Below are 20,257 nucleotides of genomic sequence, written 5' to 3'. Positions count from 1 at the left end.
CCTTGTGCCTGGGATAGTATCAGGCCACTCTAAAATGTGCAGTTTTGTCACACGACCCAATGCCACAGATGTCTCAAGTTGAGGTAGAGTGCAACTGGCATGCTGACTGCAGGAATGTCCACCAGCGCTGTTGCCAGAGAAATGAATGTTCATTACTCTACCATAAGCCGCTTCCAACGTCGTTTTAGAAAATTTGGCAGTACAGCCAACTGGCCTCACAACTGCAGACCACATGTAACCACGCCAGCCCAGGACCTCCACATCTGGGCTTCTTCACCTGCGGTATCGTCTGAGACCAGCCACTCGGACAGCTGACGAAACTGAGTGTTTGTCTGTAATAAATACTTTTTGGGGGGATAAACTCATTCTGATTGGCTGGGCCTAGCTCCCAGTGGGTGGCCCTACGTCCTCCCAGGCCCACCGGTGGCTCCGCCCCTGCCCAGTCATGTGAAATCCATAGATTAGAGCTTCATTTATTTAAATTGCCTGATTTCCGTAACTCTAAAATTGTTGCATTTATATATTTGTTCAATGTGTACGTGTGTTATATATATATATATATAATATATATATATTAGTTTACTGCCTAAAATAAACTCGAGGGTTAACTCCCGTCTCTTCAGAACCCAGTCTGTTGCTTTCACTCAATCGTTACAATATGTTTATTTTTCTTAGTTGTACCCGGTGTCTCACTCTAAAGGCTTACTTTCTCTTCTCATTACTTGGTCAAAAACTTATTCCAGCCCAATTGAGATTCTCCCCTAGTCACCCTTCTCACTCGTCTCCTAGCTCTCTTTCGTAACTTTTTCTCCTCTTGGCTTGATCTGTTCTTTTGACACTAGTTCAATTAGCTGACTATCTCTGCCTGTTTCCTTCAATCTCATCCACCACTGCCGTCTTCCTCCCTTAACCCTTCCCCTCAGCTCTCATCTCTCTCTCCTGCCTCCCCTCAGAAAGAAGAGCCCCAGCCTGCCGAGTGCAAACAGCAGTAACCGTGGTGACCAGGGGAGCTTGGCCGAGGTCCTGCTGTCCATCAAATCAGTCCTCATCCAATCAGCAGGTCTTCCCGCCCCTGTTGGCTCCGCCCCTTATGAACTCTCATACAAACGCAATAGAACACAACCAAACAGTGTTTTTAATACATGCATGCCCATTTTTCTGCTGTCCTGTCCCCCGCCCTCTTTGTTTTAGCTTCATTCATAACCAATTAAGAAGTGACCTGGACTTTAAACAATTCACCATGGCAACGTAGAGTTAGTCTACTTCACAAGTAGGTGACTAATGCCGAGAACCTCAGAATATTCAAATAAAAAAAATATTGAATGGATGGATCCCGAACTTTAGTTTTGACAGAAAATCAGTTACTCAGGGTTTTGTAAGGCCAATAAGATAAGTGTTAATTTACCAGGAAATTGCTGAACAGGTTTGACTTAATACATCACTGGGGTTGCTGACAAGTTCTTTTTTCTTTCTTTATGGTGTTTTTAATAGACAAGGTGTATTACTCTCAATTTTATTTTATTTTCTAATGTTCATGTCCTTGGACTATTTATTCTGGTTTCATGCAGCTGTATGAAGTGGTGCATTATGGGAAAGTATTTTAGGCCCCACCCACAATAGATAAGGCTCATTCACCATGCAAATGCCCAACAAATATTTGTCCCTTTCCCAAGCTTTGCAAGACTAACAACATGTTTATACTGCCAAATTGTATTTTTTAATATGTGAAATGGTTTTAAGCGTTTTGAGAATTTCTTGCCACACTACTGCTTTGACTGTGCCCGGACTCGTAGGGCTTAACAAAATATGGCTACACTTCTCATGGTCAGCCATTCTAATACATTTGGAAACGATGGCATGATCCTTAACCTATCGTTCCTAAATCCCTATTCGTCCCTTTTAGCTGATCTGAAAGGACCTTGTAGGTTTAAGCAATGTAACAGGTATTATATAGTTGATGTTATAACAATCCTGCCTTTTTAGAGGTTTAGGTGGAGTTATTACCATATTGCGGATACGTGTACAGGGTTATTTGGTTTGAAAGTGCAATTTACACATCGTCACGACACACTTAACCAAGAAAAAGGATAGCAGTACAAGATGGTAAAGCTTAACGTTAGTAGAATATACCTATCCAGTCCTCGGATATATGTTAGGGGAAGGAAATAAGGGTATGTGTGTATAAGTTTGGAATTGGGCCAGAAGGTTGAGGTGTTGTGGCAGTTCATGCAGCCATCATAAACAGTGCACATCGTTACAGAAGGCTACCAATCCAACCCCTCTACCAGCAAACATGTTTTGTCCATATTCCTGCTAACATGACATTTAAACATGTATTACTCCCCTAAGAATGCCTATTTGTCTATAGAATGTCTCCCCAAACGTGAGACAACCGGTTGCCCATGTACTTGATCCTGTCAGCACGTTGATGCTGGTTGGTATGGTGGTCAGCGTGGTAGCAATGGTCATCGTTACAGTGCTTTACCACACATATCCCCCCCTTTTAAAGATTGTAGAGCCCTCGTTTTTGAAAGGACACATCTCTTGAAGCCACGGTGACGTCTTCATCCTCCCCACCTAATTGGACCTTGTGCTAGAAATGGCCTTATCTGGTTCCTCACAATTTGTTACTTGCGCAATATTATTTTCAATTTGTACAGAATTAGTTAATATTCTATTAAAGTTGTGTGACAGACTGTTTCCGGTAATTGTTTTTGTGTCTCCAGCCATGTTTATTGCAGTGGGTGGGTAATATCTGATATACATTCATTCATTAAAGTAATTGTACCACTGAATACTGTTACATTAAGCTCTGCGTTACACATGCAGGTGTTATGAAATGTCCCTTCTGTGTTTTAATAAAGTAGCGATCTACTGGTAGTACCTGTCTCGAGACCACATATAAAGTGTCTCGGTGTCGGATACATTTGTACTAGAAAATTAAATAAAACCGCTCTGCCAGGCTGTGTGTGTGTGTGTGTATATATATATATATATATATATATATATATATATATATACACACACACACACACATACTCCTTTCTTTAAACAGATATAAAGGTTGTTACTTTCTTTAAACAGATATAAAGGTTGTTAAGAAACTATTATAGACCTGCTTATGCAGTGGCGAACCTGTAGGCCTTCAGTGTGTGACAGGTTTGTGACAGCAACCGTAATACCAGTGCACTCGTACACTTTTTGTAAAACAAAGGGCCAGTGGTGTAGTGGATAGCCACTTTTTTTTTCAGTGGGCATTGCGTATATTCAATCCCTACTGATGCTTACCAAAGTAGTGTGGTTGAGGTATACGACTTATCAATTATGCAGTACAATAGAGTAATCATGCACAAAGTAGCCTGCAAAATGTGAACCGTATTCACATGCGCGCTGCACACACAGCCTAGTTTCAACTGAATATCATCTGCAGGCAGCAAGAGTGTTCAGCTCTCAACTGATTTTGGCATGGAGCAGCTCATAGAAGAATGACATGGGTAGCCGGTAGGGTAGGAAAGATGTAAATGCTAACAATGGGTATCCAAACCAGGTATTGGAAAAAGTAGTCTGAAGTCTTTGTTAGTAGGCTATTTGTGATGCGCAGCGGTCGTCATGCGCTGATTGCATCAGGTGCGTATGGGTGGACAGAGGCCCACGCACTGGAGAGACAGGCCCGCCCAATCAGATTGATGAAGTTTAAGCATTGTAGACTTAGACCATCACAACTTTTTTATTTTTTATTTACTACCATGTCTATTAATTGTTCCCACTCTATATTGCTATAGATTTTTCGTAAATGCCTTAGTATACATAATTCCCAAACATGAAAATGACCATATCTAAGTGGTTGCTTGTCATATTTTTTTTAAGTGTCATTCTTTCTGGTGGTGTATATGAACAGATTTTATTAAGATTTCATGTTGCTAAAATGTTTTTAGTTCCGCTTTAAATGCAGCAGTGTTTCACACGCATTCTTTTCAAAGAGATGGCTAACAGCAAGCACGCTGCATTTTTTTTTTAACAGTTCCACTCACCAGATGATTATTTGAAACTTCACTTGTTGAAAGTTATTCTTGAAAAGGGACAAGAAAAGCTATCTATCTTTTGGGTGGTAGGTAGCCTAGTGGTTAGAGCGTTGGGCCAGTAACCGAAAGTTTGCTGGATCTAATCCCCGAGACTGACAAGGTAAGAATCTGCTCTTCTGCCCCTGAACAAGGCAGGTAACCCACTGTGCCCCGGTAGGCCGTCATTGTAAATAAGAATTTGTTCTTAACTAACTTGCCTAGTTAAATAAAAAAAATAGACAGTGGGAAAACTATTGCTTGGTATTGCGCAGTGACCATGCCTTTTTCTAGCTTCTGATTGCCCCAGCCAATGGCTGACTTAGCCAGCTAGATGTATCTCCCCAGAGACCAGCTAAGAAAATTGCTGATATAGATCTTTCTCCCCCCCCCCCCATTTGGTGTTAACCCTTTCCTTTACAACAAAACCTGAAGAGATTAATCTGAACATAATTGAAAATAATACTTTTTCACTATTCTGAATGTGTAAAGAATCCACATGTTCTGAAATATGAACACAGAAATACTGGACATTTTGAAGTCAAACTGACAAAATTACAATCATGGTCTTGAATTGCACTCACATCTGGTCTTGGTCTTGACTCTGTCAATGTAGTGGAAGTATTGGACCCCCCCCCCCCCCCCAAACTATGGTTGCATCTCAATAGTATGAAATGGTTTCCTCTCCTCGTCGCCTGTCCATCTTTACTGATCGGAGAAAGCAGAAGATCTAGCTGAAGTCTATATGGTGGATGGTTGCCAGTACAGACATTTGTTGACACTTGAATTAATGTTAACCTGCTTGTTAATCTCCATATTGATTTCAGCTAACCCCAAGAAGATTAGCAGAGGAAGCCACTTTAGACTATCAAGATGTGGCCTAAGAGCCGAGGACAAAGGAGTTGACTAAAGCAGAAAGAGACTGGTATCCAGTGTAGATGAATTAGACATGCGTCTGGCAAACAGCTAGGCATCTAGAATGCCAGGAATCTCTTAATTCTGATTGGCTGATATAATATGCTTGAAAGGTCCTCTGTGAGACTTCACCAATGCATTCTGGGAGATAATGGCTTGAGGGCTCAGAAATATCTGAAGATGGATGGGTGAAATGCCAAACCTGTGTTTTCTGCAGCGTGAGGACTGGTTCTTGAAGTGATAATTGCCTTGCCAATAAACACCTGAAAGTTTGTGGGGGTTGTGTATTTTGCATAAGTGTGTGTGTTTGGTGCTACACACTATCTTTACAAAAGCTGAGGTAGGATATGGAATAGTAACAGTTTACAGTAAGTGTTTGGAGAAAAAATATCATCCGGGCAAGCATTTGTTGTTGTAAAGTTCCGATACCGCCCAGTTTCACGCTATTTTGGACCGTTGTCTGATTTCTTACAGTCAAACGTTCCATGAGCAATAGACTTCTGCATTGTTGTACAGTATTAATATTGGATAAGCTAACCAGAAGAGAGGCAGTTGGGAGGAGGGGAGTAAGAGGGTTGTTGTCCTGGACAGAATGAGTGGGGATTTCTGGCCTCCAAGGCCAACCAACCACAAGCTGAAACCCCCATTCTCTTACTGCTACTCTCTGGGTTGACATCTGAGGTTGTAAACAAGGCCCTATTCATGGTGTGGGGGACTGGTGGTAGATCGGCCAGGAACAAGAAGCCTGATTGTGTCTGAGCTACGGGACTAATAACGTCCAGTCACTAACCAGGCAAGGAGATGGAAATGAAGAATCTGCCTGAGGATTTTGATTGGAGACAAAACAGACATCTTTGCCTTCTCTTATTGCAGTGTGAGCGATTGCTTTTGTTATAGACGTGAGCCTGCACTAGTCTAGTCGGTAGACATTTGCCAGTTTAGGACTTTTTCAGGTAAAAAATATATGTTGTCATTACTACGCTTCCGGAACTGTGGTATGAACTCACATCGCATGAACTAGACCGTTGTGTTTATTAGGGCACGCAAGGAAAACATTCCACATTTTTGGTCCAGGTAGTCCCTGCCTGTTTCAGTTAGTTTTCCTCTGTTTGGTGCCTAAGGAACACGAGCCAGGCGTGATTTGGGAGTGAGACGGGTCAGGGCTCCGTTGGTCTCGCTGGCCTCCAATCAGACCAGAGCTCATTCAGTCCCAGTAAAAGAGGACAGAGGGTTCTTGTCTTCCTGGAGATCAGTCATCTCACGCTTCTTACATGCACTAGTCTGATGTGGTTTCACATCAGGTGTTTGTGTGTGTGTGTTTTGGGTTACAATGGAAATGTGTTTGAGTTAGCCTGTGTGAGACCACACCGGACAGGCGTGGTAACGTGTTCCTTGTGTTGGGGAGTGTTTATATACGTGTGCATTTTTTGTGTCTGTGTTTGCCACTGTGTGGTCACCGTGTGTGTGTGTGCGTGCGCGCAGCCAAGCCTTAAGGAGTGGCCCAGTCAGAAATTGCAGGGTTATTAGGTCACCCAGGCCATTGTGTTGGGATTGGTCTGGGCAGTCAGTCAGTCTGCCTATCCTGGGGTTAACTCAACACTTTATCCTCTAGAGACACTGAAGGGATCTTGTCTATTTTCTCAATCCAGGTTAACTGTCACAATGTGGAAATATGATGAAGGCCAATACCAGGTATTTCATTCCTTCCACCATTCCAGTTCTTTCTCATCCAATTCAGTGCAGATGGAGGGGAAGCCCTCTTAGAGTATTGAGATACACCCAAGCTCTTTTACTCTCCTGTATTTCCCCTCCTCTCATCATCAGCCAGGAGTGTAAGGGCGTATTCTTCCTGTGTTCCTCCCAGCTGCAGCTGCAACCATCATCACAGTACAGCCTCAGCTTTTGGCAGCAAGGTTTATCTGGCAATGCTTCACTTGAGCTTTGGTGGTGTGTGTGCTCGTGATTGTATTTGGGGTCGGAAACTGGTAAGACCCAAAGAGGGGAGCAAAGAGAGAGACGGAATAGAGTATAAAGGTGCTTTATGCTACTGAAGCCAGCTCTGTTCACATCTGAATGACCTCAACGGACAGCATATTAAAGAGCCCATTACCTCTGAGAGCAGATATCGCCACTAGCACTGACACACACACAGGGATGAATATACACTCAGAGGGATGAGTACACACACAAACACACAGGAAGGCATACACACATACAGTGCCTAGTGAAAGTCTGCACACCCCTTGCAGAGTTTTCACATTTTGCTGCCTTAAAATGACATCAAAAAATTACATTTGATTACTTTCTCCTACTGATCTACACAACCTACCTTCAAAGTGAAAGAAAACTGACATACCATTTCTTAAATGAATTACAAATAAACAAAGATGTCTTGATTGTGTTTGTCTTCGCACCTCAGAGTAAATACTTGGTGGAAGCACCTTTGGCAGCAATAACATCTGTAAATCATTTTGAATACGTTTCTACCAACTTTGCATGGCTCTTTAGGACAACATACTGTATATCCATTGTTTTTGTCAAAATTACTTCTGTGTTTTGGGTCGTTGTCTTGTTGCATCACCCAACTTCTGTTGAGCTTCAATTGGCGGACAGATAGCCTTACATTCTCCTGCAAAATGTCTTGATAAATTTGGGAATACATTTTTTCCGTCAATGATAGCAAGGTGTCCAGGCCCTGAGGCAGCAAAGCAGCTCCAAACCATGATGCTCCCTCCACCATACTTTACAGTTGGGATGAGGTTTTGATGTTGGTGTGCTGTGCTGTGCCTTTTTTTCTCTACACATATTGTTGTGTGTTCCTTCCAAACAACTTAACTTTAGTTTAATCTGTCCACAGAATATTTTGCCAGAAGCGCGGTGGAACATCCAGGTGCTCTTTTGCGAACGTCAGACGTGCAGCAATGTTTTTTTGGACAGCAGTGGCTTCTTCCGTGGTGTCCTCCAATGAGCACCATTCTTGTTCAGTGTTTTACGTATCGTAGACTTGTCAACAGAGATGTTAGCATGTTCCAGAGATTTCTGTAAGTCTTTAGCTGACACTCAAGGATTCTTCTTAACCTCATTGAGTATTCTGACTGTGCTCTTGCAGTCATCTTTTCAGGACGGCCACTCCTAGGGAGAGTAGCAACAGTGCTGAACTTTCTCCATTTATAGACAATTTGTCTTACCATGGACTGATGAACGTCAAGGCTTTTAGAGATATTTTTGTAACCCTTTCCAGCTTTATGCAAGTCAACATTTCTTAATCTTAGGTCTTCTAAGATCTCTTTTGTTCGAGGCATGGTTCACATCAGGCAATGCTTCTTGTGCAATGTTATTGATCCATCCTCAGTTTTCTCATATCACAACCATTAAACTCTGTAACTGTTTTAAAATCCCCATTGGCCTCATGGTGAAATCCCTGAGCAGTTTTCTTCCTCTCCAGCAACTGAGTTAGGAAGGACGCCTGCATCTTTGTAGTGACTGAGTGTATTGATACACCATCCAAAGCCTAATTTATAACTTTACTATGCTCAAAGGGATATTCAGCTTCTGCCTTTGTTATATCAATCGGTGCCCTTTTTTGCGATGCATTGAAAAACTTCTTAGGTCTTTGTGGTTGAATCTGTGCTTGAAATATGCTACTCGATTGAGGGACCTTACATATAATTTTATGTGTGGGGTACAGAGATGGGGTAGTTATTCCAAAATCATGTTAATCACTATTATTGAACACGGAATTAGTCCATGCAATTTATGCGATTTGTTAAGCACATTTTTACTCCTGTACTTATTTAGGGTTGAATACTTACTGACTCAAGACATTTCAATGTTAATTTTTTACAAACAAAATTCCACTTTGACATTATGGGGTATTGAGTGTAGATCAGTGACACAAAATCTCAATTTAATCTCTTTTAAATGCAAGCTGCAAAACAACAAAATGTGGAAAAAGTAAAGGGGTGTGAATACTTTCTCTTAAGGCACTCTATGTAGTAATGAGTGATAAATTGGGACGTTTCAGTACTGGTGAACACTAAATATTTCCTACTCAAATCATGAAATAATGACTACTGTGTAACTACTGAGCTTGTTGGTATCTACTACTTAAAACATCCACATTGCTCCTCAATTCCTCTATGTTCATCAAACAAGAAATAAGCTTATGCAAACTTAAGTGCAATTTATTTGTATTAAATTCATTACATTTATTAAATTCATTAATTACAACACTTTTAATCCATTTGAGGCCTTGTCTTCATCCAGCTTTGACCTAACTATCTTCAGATCCTATTTTTTGTTGCAGCCACATTTCTCCACCACGTAACTTCTTTTTTTTTAGAAAAGCACAAGAGACAACCAATGATAACTTAAGCCATTAAAAATCATACACAATGTTGATAAACAATGTCCATCTTACCAACAATGGCCTCCAGTCCTCTGTTGAGGGCCTCCTTGGCAACAGGTCAAAAGAGGTAAGTAGAATGGGTAAGTATACTAATATGAAAATACTGTACCTTTGCATACAAACACGTACTTACATTTCAATGGGGCTAGCAAGTAAACTACTAGGCTAAACGCATTACATCTCGATGACAACGGCTAACGGCTGAGACCATTTTGGCTAACAATCTTTTTGACATGGTAAAAAGTGATATAAAACGGCTAAACAATGACATGAAAGTATAAATAAAACATTAAGGAAAGTGAAACTTACAGATGGTGCTAGCATAAGGTCTACGAAAGACAGGATGACAAAGGATGAAAGATGATTACATTCGGGAACGTCAAACAGTAGCTAGCTAACCACAACCAACTACGTCCTGTTTCGTCTTCTTCTGTGGTCATGAACACAGGAAGTGCAGCCACGAGCTGCATAACTCTACTAATCACTACTGAAAAGCCAGTGTAGTCTGCCTGTAGTGTTTTGACTACTTATTCACTATACAAACAATTAAAAACAAATACTACTGATAAGCCTGTGTAGTAAAGCTGTAGTGTTTTGACTACTTATTTTCATCAAGTAATAAAAACTATATTACTACTGGAAACACTACTGTTTTCCTACGGAACACTACAAAACTCCACTTTTTTTTTACTTACCCAGAGTCAGGTGAACTCATGGATACCATTTTTATGTCTCTGCATGCAGTTTGAAGGAAGTTGAAGATAGTTTCTGGAGATATTGCTAACTAGCGTAAGCACAATGTCTATGGGATCAGCCAATGTTAGTGCAATTAGCTAGCTGGTGCCATAGACTTCCAGTCATAGCTCCAGAAACTACCTTCAACTTCCTTCAAATTGCACGCAGAGACATAAATATGGTATCCATGAGTTAATTGCCAAAATTGCCAAAATCTCCAACTATCCCTTTAGCCTCATAGTGATGTCCCTTAGCAGTTTCCATTCTCTCTTGCAGCTCAGTTAGGAAGGTTAGCCAGATCTTTGTAGAATCTGGGTGATATGATACGCCATCCACAGATTAGTTACCATTGTCTAAAAATGTATCCCAGACATGCGTTTAATGCTCATTGGTGTCTCTGAGTTTGCATCATTGTTTAACATTTCCTATCCAATTGAGTGACCTTACAATGACAGGGGAAGTAGTTATTAAATCATGACAACCACTATTTTTGCAAACAGATGGGCCTCAACAAATTGTGTGATTTTCATGAAAATATTTGCTAATCAACTTATTTAGATGTGACACAGCAAGGGGTGTGAAGACCTTTGCAATGTTTTTATACATTTCAGTTGTTTTTTATTCTCTCACTTATACATTTTGTAGTAGGTTGTGTAGATCAATGGTGGAAAAAAATCCCAATTTATTTCCATTTTAGATTGACATTTAACCCCAACAGGACGGTTGAGCTAACATAGGCTAATGTGATTAGCATGAGGTTGTAAGTAAACAGGAACATTTCCCAGGACATAGACATATCTGATATGGGCAGAAAGCTTAAATTCTTGTTAATCTAACTGCACTGTCCAATTTACAGTAGCTATTACAGTGAAAGAATACCATGTTATTGTTTGAGCAGAGAGCACAGTTATGAACTTGAAAATGTATTAATAAACCAGTTAGGCACATTTGGGCAGTCTTGAGACAACATTTTGAACAGAAATACAATGGTTCATTGCATCAGTCTAAAACTTTGCACATACACTGCTGCCATCAAGTGGACAAAATCTAAATTGTGACTAACCTGGAATAGTACATTATGGCCTTTCTCTTGCATTTCAAAGATGATGTATTATCTTTTACCAGATCTAATGTGTTATATTCTCCTACATTAATTTAACATTTCCACAAACTGCAAAGTGTTTATTTTCAAATGGTATCAGGAATATGTATATCCCTGTTTCAGGTCCTGAGCTACAGGCAGTCATTTTAGGCGAAAATTGAAAAAAAGGGTCAGATCCTTTTTTTAAGGCAGTAAATATGTGAAAACTGTGCAAAGGTGTGTAGACTTTCACTAGGCACTAGTACAAACACACTGGGTTAGTAATTCACATCATTCACATATTAGTAGCATATTGAAGAAACAATAGAGAAGAAAGACACTCTCTTCCAGGGTATAGGGTTTTTCCCATGAACCCAGATTTAAAAATGGCCTTCAGTTATCCGGTTATTTATGTCAGTCATTTCTTTATTATAATTTTTTTTTACCCCAAATTCATGGTATCCAGTTGGTAGTTACAGTCTTGCCTCATCACCGCAACTCCCTCCAAAACACAACCCACCCAAGCCGCACTGCTTTTTGAAACAATGCCCACTTAACCCGGAAGCCAGCCACACCAATGTGTCGGAGGAAACACCTGGCGACCGTGTCAGCGTGCACTGCACCTGGCCCGCCACAGGAGTCGCTAGTGCGCGATGGGACAAGGACATCCCTGCCGGCCAAACCCTCCCCTAACCTGGACGACGCTGGGCCAATTGTGCGCTGCCCCATGGGTCTCCCGGGCGTGGCCGGCTGCAACAGAGCCTGGACTCGAACCCAGAATCTCTAGTGGCACAGCTAGCACTGCGATGCAGTGCCTTAGACCACTGCGCCTCTCGGGAGGCCCCATGCCAGTCATTTCTCCATCCAGTTTATTTTGCTTTTCCAAATCCATTTGTCCCAAAATCCCATGCCTATGTCTTAGTCGGAGCATTGTTTGGGTCTCACCGGCCCTCTCCTTAAGTAGTTTGTGTACCTCTCGCCCAGCTCCTACCCGAGTACCCAAGTGGACAGCGTTTCCCATGAGTACCCAGCAGGTCTGTATGTACGGAGAGTATCAAGGGTGGAAGTCTGGCCAATCGTGGGACAGACTCATTTGCATGTTTATTGTTTGTTCATTGGCTGTTCGGTGTCCTGGAGCTATCAGGCAGCGTTTCCTCTCCCGGGTGCTTTCACTGGGGATTCGTTTGTGCTGCTTGAGTCTCTTTCCAAACACATTCTGAGGGGGAATGGAGAGGAAATGAGACAGCTTTGTAATGTGCAGTCTTTTGGGGAGAAAGGAAATGCATGCGTTCATTTGGATGTGTAGGGAGATATCTAAAGCTTGGGCACCGGGCTAATTGGAAAAATGTATATAAGAACGTTGTGTGTGGAACGTTGTGTGCGCTTGTCTGTGTGTGGAAGGATATGCTTGTCTGCGTGTCTGTTTGCGTGCGTGCGTCTATGTGTACAGACTCTATAGTTACTATCGGTAAGCTCCTCCAGTCTTATTTAATACATCATTATCATTGCGTGGCCCTGTGGCATGCGTGGGAAAGAATGCAGCACACCCAATCAGGGTGCTCCTCTGGCCGGCTCAATCTGGATTTATGAATGGGGAAATAGGTGTGGCTAGGTTTGATTCAACATTGAATCATGCCCCGGTCTGCTTCCGAAAAAAGGAGAAAGGTTTCAGACCTGACCTACCTGTACTCGTATGCAGTTGCATAAGACATGAATCAGGATATTCACACAAAAGTCTACACAACACTGGCACATGCTGAGATACAGGTTTTGTAAGCACATTGTGCATGTTTCTTCATGTCAAAGTATAGATTGAGTGTTAATAAAACACTTTTAGCCATAAAAATATGAGTGACTACGAGGGTGGCTGTAATAATATTCTGGACGCTAATGCAGCTGCCTTGATGTATTATGGGGGTGCCCACCAAACCCCATAGTTTTAATTCAAACCCAAACCGTGATTTAGCCCATACAGTGTAATAATGTCTTGTCTTCCGGTCTTTTTATAGCACTCATTCATTCCAGACTTCACCCAGATAATTGCAGGGGAATTTCTTTCCTCAACTGACAGAGTTTACATCATTCTCCATAGTTCATACAAGCCACTAACTTATAACAACAGGGTTTCAATGTGTGTCATTATATAAGAATTACAAGCACAGTATACACACATACGCACACAGACACACACCTCATTCACATTGCTTATTAAGGAACTGTTGGAGAACACTAGCCACCACTAAGTCCAGACCCATCATTCAGGCACAATTGGGTGATGTTCAGTAGGCACAACTGTATGGGAGAATAACCTTCTGGAAAGGAAGGGGTACACACTAGTACTTAATGTGTCCAGTGATTTACTCAAATTATTTTCATTTTTATGCCTGTTAACTTGACCCTGGTCTATGGAAAGACTGGTTTATCATAAAGCTTCACTGAGCTATGCAGAGGGCAGAATTCATGGGACATTCCTGGATGGCATAAGCCTTGCAGAACAGCATACCAGCCATTCCTCAGTTCGGATTGTTGTGAATGAGGTGTTAGCACTCTTACTCATTAAAATCAAGATCTCTGGACAACATGACTTTCACTGAAGGCAGCTCACCTAATGGCACGATAGCTCGAAAATCCAGCACCAATAGGCATTGTGTTTTTCCACGAATAGGTACTGGGTCGTGTAATTTCGGTTAACAAGGTCTACGTGTTATGCTTATCACACTCGGCTTTCATTTTTTGAGGGTGACCATTTATGTAGTAATTTTTTTTAATTGGGGGGGGGGGGGGGGGGGGGTTTACAGGCACAATATTTAAATTAATATAATTTAATATTACATATATTTTCAATTCATTATTTCATACATTGCACTTGTGGGCTGCCACAATATACAGTGCAATTGGAAACTATTCAGACCCCTTGACATTTTCCACATTTTGTTACATTACAGCCTTATTAAATCTACACACAATACTCCATAATGACAAAGAAAAAAATGGTTTTTAGAAACCTTTGCTAATTTATTAGCAATAAAAACAAATACCTTATTTACATAAGTATTCAGACACTTAGCTATGAGGTTCGAAATTGAGCTCAGGCGCACCCTGTTCCTATTGATCATCCTTGAGATGTTTCTACAACTTGATTGGAGTCCATCTGTGGTAAATTCAATTGATTGGACATGATTTGGAAAGGCACACACCTGTCTATATAAGGTCCCACAGTTGACAGTGCATGTCAGAGCAAAAACCAAGCCATGAGGTCGAAGGAATTGTCCATAGAGCTCCGAGACAGGATTGTGTCGTGGCACAAATCTGGGGAAGGGTACCAAAACATTTCTGCAGCTTTGAAGGTTCCCAAAAACACAGTGGCCGCAATCATTCTTAAATGGAAGAAGTTTGGAACCACCAAGACTCTTCCTAGAGCTGGCCACCCGGCCAAACTGAGCAATTGGAGAAGGGCCTTGGTCAGGAAGGTAACCAAGAGCCCAATGGTCACTCTGACAGAGCTCCAGAGTTCCTCTGTGGAGATGGTTGTCCTTCTGGAAGGTTCTCCCATCTCTGCAGCACTCCAACAAACAGGGCTTTATAGTAGAGTGGCCAGACAGAAGCCACTCCTCAGTAAAAGTCACGACAGCACGCTTGGAGTTTGCCAAAAGGCACCTAAACGACTCTGACCATGAGAAACAAGATTCTCTGGTCTGATGAAAATGTAACTCTTTGGCCTGAATGCCAAGTGCCACGTCTGGACGAAACCTGGCTCCATCCTTACCGTGAAGCAAGGTGGTGGCAGCATCATGCTGTGCGGATGTTTTTCAGCTGCATGGACTGGGAGACTAGTAAGGATCGAGGGAAATATGAACAGAGCAAAGTGCAGAGAGATCCTTGATGAATACCTCCTCCAAAGCTCTCAGGACCTCAGACTTGGGCAAAAGTTCACCTTCCAACAGGACAATAACCCTAAGCACACAGCCAAGACATTGCAGGCGTGGCTTCGTAACAAGTCTATGACTGTCCTTGAGTAGCCCAGCCTGAGCCCGGATTTGAACCCAATAGAACATCTCTGGAGAGACCTAAAATAGCTGTGCAGTGATGCTCCCCATCCAATCTGATAGAGATTGAGAGGATCTGCAGAGAAGAATGGAAGAAACTCCCCAAATACAGGTGGGCCAAGCTTGTAGCGTCATACCCAAGGCTGTAATCTCTGCTGAAGGTACTTCAACAAAATACTAAGTAAAGGGTCTGAATACTTGTGCAAATGCAATATTTCAGTTCTCTTTTTTATAAATTTGCATTTGCAAATCTGTTTTTCCTTTGTCATTAAGGGGTTTTGTGTGTAGATTGCTGAGGATTTTTTATTTGTTTAATCCATTTTAGTATAAGGCTGTAATGTAACAAAATGTGGAAAAGGCCCCCCAACTTCCAATCCCATCCCGTTCCCCCAACCCCACCCAGCCAGCATGTCTATGCCACACTTGGACAATTGGGGGGGTTGCAAAAAGCCACCCTCCAGATCGCAAGGCATTATTGTGAAATATTGGAGTATGGACATGCCATTTAGGTTTCCAGTCTCATTGTTTTTTATCGTGACACAAGGCGAGACCCATATGCAGACACAGGAGGCAGATGGTTGGAGTTTAAGATGTTTAATAATCCAAAAAGGAGTAGGCAAGAGAATGGTCGTGGACAGGCAAAAGGTCAAAACCAGTTCAGAGTCCAGGAGGTACAGAGTGGCAGACACGCTCGAGGTCAAGGCAGGCAGAATGTTCAGGCAGGCAGGTACAGAGTCCAGAAACAGGCAAGGGTCAAACCCGGTAGGACTAGAAAAAGGAGAATAGCAAAGGCAGGAGAATGGGAAAAACGCTGGTTGACTTAAAAAGCATACAAGACGAACTGGCACAGAGAGACAGGAAACACAGGGATCAATACACTGGGGAAGATCAGCGACACCTGGAGGAGGGGGTGGAGACAATCACAAGGACAGGTGAAACAGATCAGGGCGTGACAGTTTTTTGTGTGAGCAATAATAGGACCAAAGCGTAGTTGACATTGTTTAAGAGATCAGTGAAGACCACCTCTTCCAGGGCAATAGGATACAACATATGTCTCTCTATACACAGACAGGGTGCAGAATCATCTAAACCAAGGTTATTATAGTAAATTAAAACAAACTAAAACCAAAACTAGTCATGAAAAAACGATTTAGTAAACTGAAATAAAATAATCAACAAACCCATTTGACAATATTTTCTTTGACTCCAAAACTACCTGAATAATGAATAATGTTTGGTTTTATTTTTGTTTCTTAATAGGGTTTTCAAGCTTCTGAATCTGCTGGGTAACGACTTATCCAGGTGTTGTAAGATCTGGCAGCGGTCAGCAACGTCTGAGCAGAGGAACATGACCAACATGTTACAGCAATCTGGTGCCCGACTGCACGGTCGATGCCGTGGTAGGCAACCATTGGTTTATGCATGCAACGTCTGAGCAGAGGAACGCAACCAATATATGCTGTACCTTTTCCAACCTACACTGTGAATGTTCAAATTATGTATTCAATATAGACAGGAGAAATACAATCATTTGTGTGTTATTAGTTTAAGCACACTGTGTTTGTCTATTGTTGTGACTTAGATGAAGATCAGATCACATTTTATGACGAATTTATGCAGAAATCCAGGTAATTCCAAAGGGTTCTCTTACCACTGTACATCATCAATTTGGGTACCAGGCATGTCTGTATAGCAGGCCTGGACAAAGGCCGGCCCAGGGGCCGTATGCAGCCAACGACCTAATTCAATACTGCCCGCGGAATCCTGCTCAGATCACGTAAAGAATTTGCGATAGTAAAGTTTTGAAAAACGTATTTCTTATTCAGATTAAAAGCCCAATGAATACTCGCAATGAATACTCACCGCTTGTGGGGCATTTATTTTGAAGGCACGTATAAAGACCAACTGCAAGAGGACAGACAGTGACTGACAGGCTGACACACACGTCACAGTTACAAATAGTAGCTAACTAGAAATTGTGCAAAAATTCGTTTTTCAAAGAAAAGGAAAGTAGACAATGAATGTCGGGTGTTCCAGAAAGAGTGGACATTGAAATATGTTTTTATTGAGGTATCAGGGAAAGCTGTGTGCTTAGTGTGCGAAGAGAGCATCGCTGTCTTAAACAACTACAACTTGTCCCGACATTTCCAGACGAAATTGCGAGAGCTAGCTATGTACTGTCCCACAAAATTGCTAAACATATAAATCCATTCCCTGAGGGCGAATTCATTAAATAATGTTTAATTGACTCTGCAGCAATACTTTCCCCCTACAAGAAAGAGTTGTTTGAAAATGTTTCTCTGGCAAGACGAACAGTGACATGGCGTGTTGAGGACATCGCAGAGAATATGTAACAACAGTTGAAAGACAAGGTAAAGGATTTCACCTATTTCTCATTGGCCCTGGATGAAATCAGTGATGCACGTGACACGGCACAGTTGTTGATATTCTTACGAGGTATAACCCCAGACTTTGAAATTACAGAGGAGCTTGCTTCAGTGCAGTCAATGAAGAGCACAACCACAGGGGAAATATTTATTAGAGGAAGTTAATAACTGTGTGGCAAAGCTGGGACTATCCTTTATTAAAAGGCCAACGTTTTTTCCTGTCAAGTTTGGGCACCCATCAGTGGTCACACTGGATAACTTTTCAAAACTCAGTACAAGATCAAGTAGCTGAGCTAAACCCAGCTCAGAAAAATATTTTCCTGCATTGCATTATTCATCAGGAGGTGCTCTGTTAATGTGTTCTTAAAATGAGCCATGTTTTTTCATTTTTTATATTATTTAACCTTTAACTAGGAGAGTCAGTTAAGAACAAACTTATTTGGGACTGGGGGGCAGTATTGAGTAGGTTGGATGAATAAGGTACCCAGAGTAAACTGCCTGCTACTCTGTCCTAAAAGCTAGAATATGCATATAATTAGTAGATTTGGATAGAAAACACTCTGAAGTTTCTAAAACTGTTTGAATAATGTCTGTGAGTATAACAGAACTCATATGGCAGGCAAAAACCTGAGAAAAAATCCAACCAGGAAGTGGGAAATCTGAGGTTTGTAGTTATTCAACTCTTTGCCTATCCAAGATACAGTGGAAATGGGGTCATGTTGCACTTCCTAAGGCTTCCACTAGATGTCAACAGTCTATAGAACCTTGTTTAATGCTTCTACTATAAAGGAGAGGGGAATGAGAGGGGATTGAGTCAGAGGTCTGGCAGAGTGCCACGAGCTGGTCATGCGCGTTCACATGAGAGGTAGCTTGCGTTCCATCGCATTTCTGAAGACAAAGGAATTCTCCGGTTGAAACATTATTGAAAATTTATGATAAAAACATCCTAAAGATTGATTCTACACTTAGTTTGACATGTCTCTACGGACTGTAATATGACTTAGTCTGAACTTTCGCCTGGACCTGCCAGCACGTCGTCAGTTTGGATTGTGTACTAAAAGCGCGAACAAAAGGAGGTGTTTGGACATAAATGATGGACTTTATTGAACAAATCAAACATTTATTGTGGAACTGGGATTCCTGGGAGTGCATTCTGATGAAGATCATCAAAGGTAAGTGAATATTTACAATGCTATTTCTGACTTTGTTGACTCCACAACATGGCGGATATCTGTATGGCTTGATTTGTTGTCTGAGCGCTGTACTCAGATTATTGCATGGTGTGCTTTTTCGGTAAAGCTTTTTTTAAATCTGACACAGCGGTTGCATTAAGGAGAAGTGGATCTAAAATTCCATGCATAACACTTGTATCTTTTAGCAATGTTTATTATGAGTATTTCTGTAAATTGACGTGGCTCTCTGCAAAATCACCGGATGTTTTGGAACTACTGAACGTAACGCGCCAATGTAAACTGAGATTTCTGGATATAAATATGAACTTTATCGAACAAAACATACATGTGTGGTGTAACATGAAGTCCTATGAGTGTCATCTGATGAAGATCATCAAAGGTTAGTGATTCATTTGATCTCTATTTCTGCTTTTTGTGACTCCTCTCTTTGGCTGGAATAATGGCTGTGTTTTTCTGTGACTAGGTACTGACCTAACATAATCGTTTGGTGTGCTTTCGTCATAAAGCCTTTTTGAAATCGGACACTGTGGCTGGATTTACAACAACTTTATCTTTAAAATGGTGTGAAATACTTGTATGTTTGAGGAATTTTAATTATGGGATTTCTGTTGTTTTGAATTTGGCGCCGGCTGTTGTTGAATATCCCAGAGAAGTCAATGAAGTGGTGATTAAAGAGCTCAGCATGTGCATCTTGTCAGTAACAACCACATCATCAACATTAAGGGACATGTGCAGCTGTGAGGAGGAGGGTTTATTCTCCAGCTCTTTAACCATTTTCCAGAACTTCTTGGTCTTAGACCCACAAAGAGAGAACTGCTCCTTAAAGTAACTAACTTTGTCCTTCCAGATAGCTTGAGTGAACTTATTTCTCGCCTGAATGATAGCCAGTCAGCCTGGGCATGTTTGTTAACAATACCTCTGAAAATATAAAAAAATAAGGTCCAATCATCTTCGACAGAGGGGATCAAGCTGATTCTATACCATTTTACAGAGGCCAGTTCATGAAGGAAGGCTTGCTCATTAAAGTTTTTTAGCAAGTGTCTATGACAAATCAGGACAGGTCGTTTCACTGAGCAGCCATTACGAACACAGGCTGTAAAACAGTGATCACTAAGGTCATTACAGAAAACACCAGACTGATACCTATCAGGATTATTTGTGAGGATAACATCGAGGAGAGTATCCTTTTCTGGGTGTTTGGAGTCATACCTTGTGGGATTGGTAATAATCTGAGAAAGATTTAGGGAGTCCCATTGCTTTAGGACTTGGTCAGGTGGTTTAAGCATGTCCCAGTTTAGGTCACCTAGCAGAACAAATTCACACTTAGTGTAAGGGGCCAGGAGAGAGTTTAGGGCAGGTAGGGTACAGGCCGGTGCTGTTGGAGGACGATAGCACCCAGCAACAGTCAACAAAGAGCTATTTGAAAGTTTAATG

General features: G+C 41.5%; 1 protein-coding gene and 1 long non-coding RNA gene across 7 annotated transcripts in view; one reads left to right on the top strand and one right to left on the bottom strand.

Annotated features, from left to right (window-relative positions):
* nap1l4a (nucleosome assembly protein 1-like 4a) overlaps positions 1–2,700 on the top strand; it is a 59,195-nt gene extending 56,495 nt beyond the window's left edge. For 4 of the 6 annotated variants that reach the window (XM_071326852.1, XM_071326853.1, XM_071326857.1 and 1 more), the window contains exon 14: positions 954–1,132. In XM_071326852.1, the coding sequence (XP_071182953.1) occupies positions 954–992 (39 nt within the window). In that variant the 3' untranslated portion in view covers positions 993–1,132. Of the gene's footprint in view, positions 1–953 lie in introns of all 6 variants that reach the window. The other 2 variants (XM_071326855.1, XM_071326856.1) reach the window with 1 other exon arrangement.
* Positions 2,701–9,141: 6,441 nt separating this feature from the next.
* Positions 9,142–9,884, bottom strand: LOC139584053 (uncharacterized). Its single transcript, XR_011676679.1, has 3 exons — positions 9,691–9,884; positions 9,394–9,427; positions 9,142–9,303 (listed from the first exon to the last, which is right to left on the bottom strand). It is a non-coding gene; the product is annotated as an uncharacterized lncRNA (long non-coding RNA).
* Positions 9,885–20,257: the final 10,373 nt, after the last annotated feature.

Source organism: Salvelinus alpinus, chromosome 9, assembly GCF_045679555.1.
Source record: "Salvelinus alpinus chromosome 9, SLU_Salpinus.1, whole genome shotgun sequence".
In the NCBI taxonomy this organism is placed as follows: Eukaryota; Metazoa; Chordata; class Actinopteri; order Salmoniformes; family Salmonidae; genus Salvelinus; species Salvelinus alpinus.
Note: the sequence above shows the minus strand (reverse complement) of the source record. Positions and strands in the feature narration are given on the sequence as shown.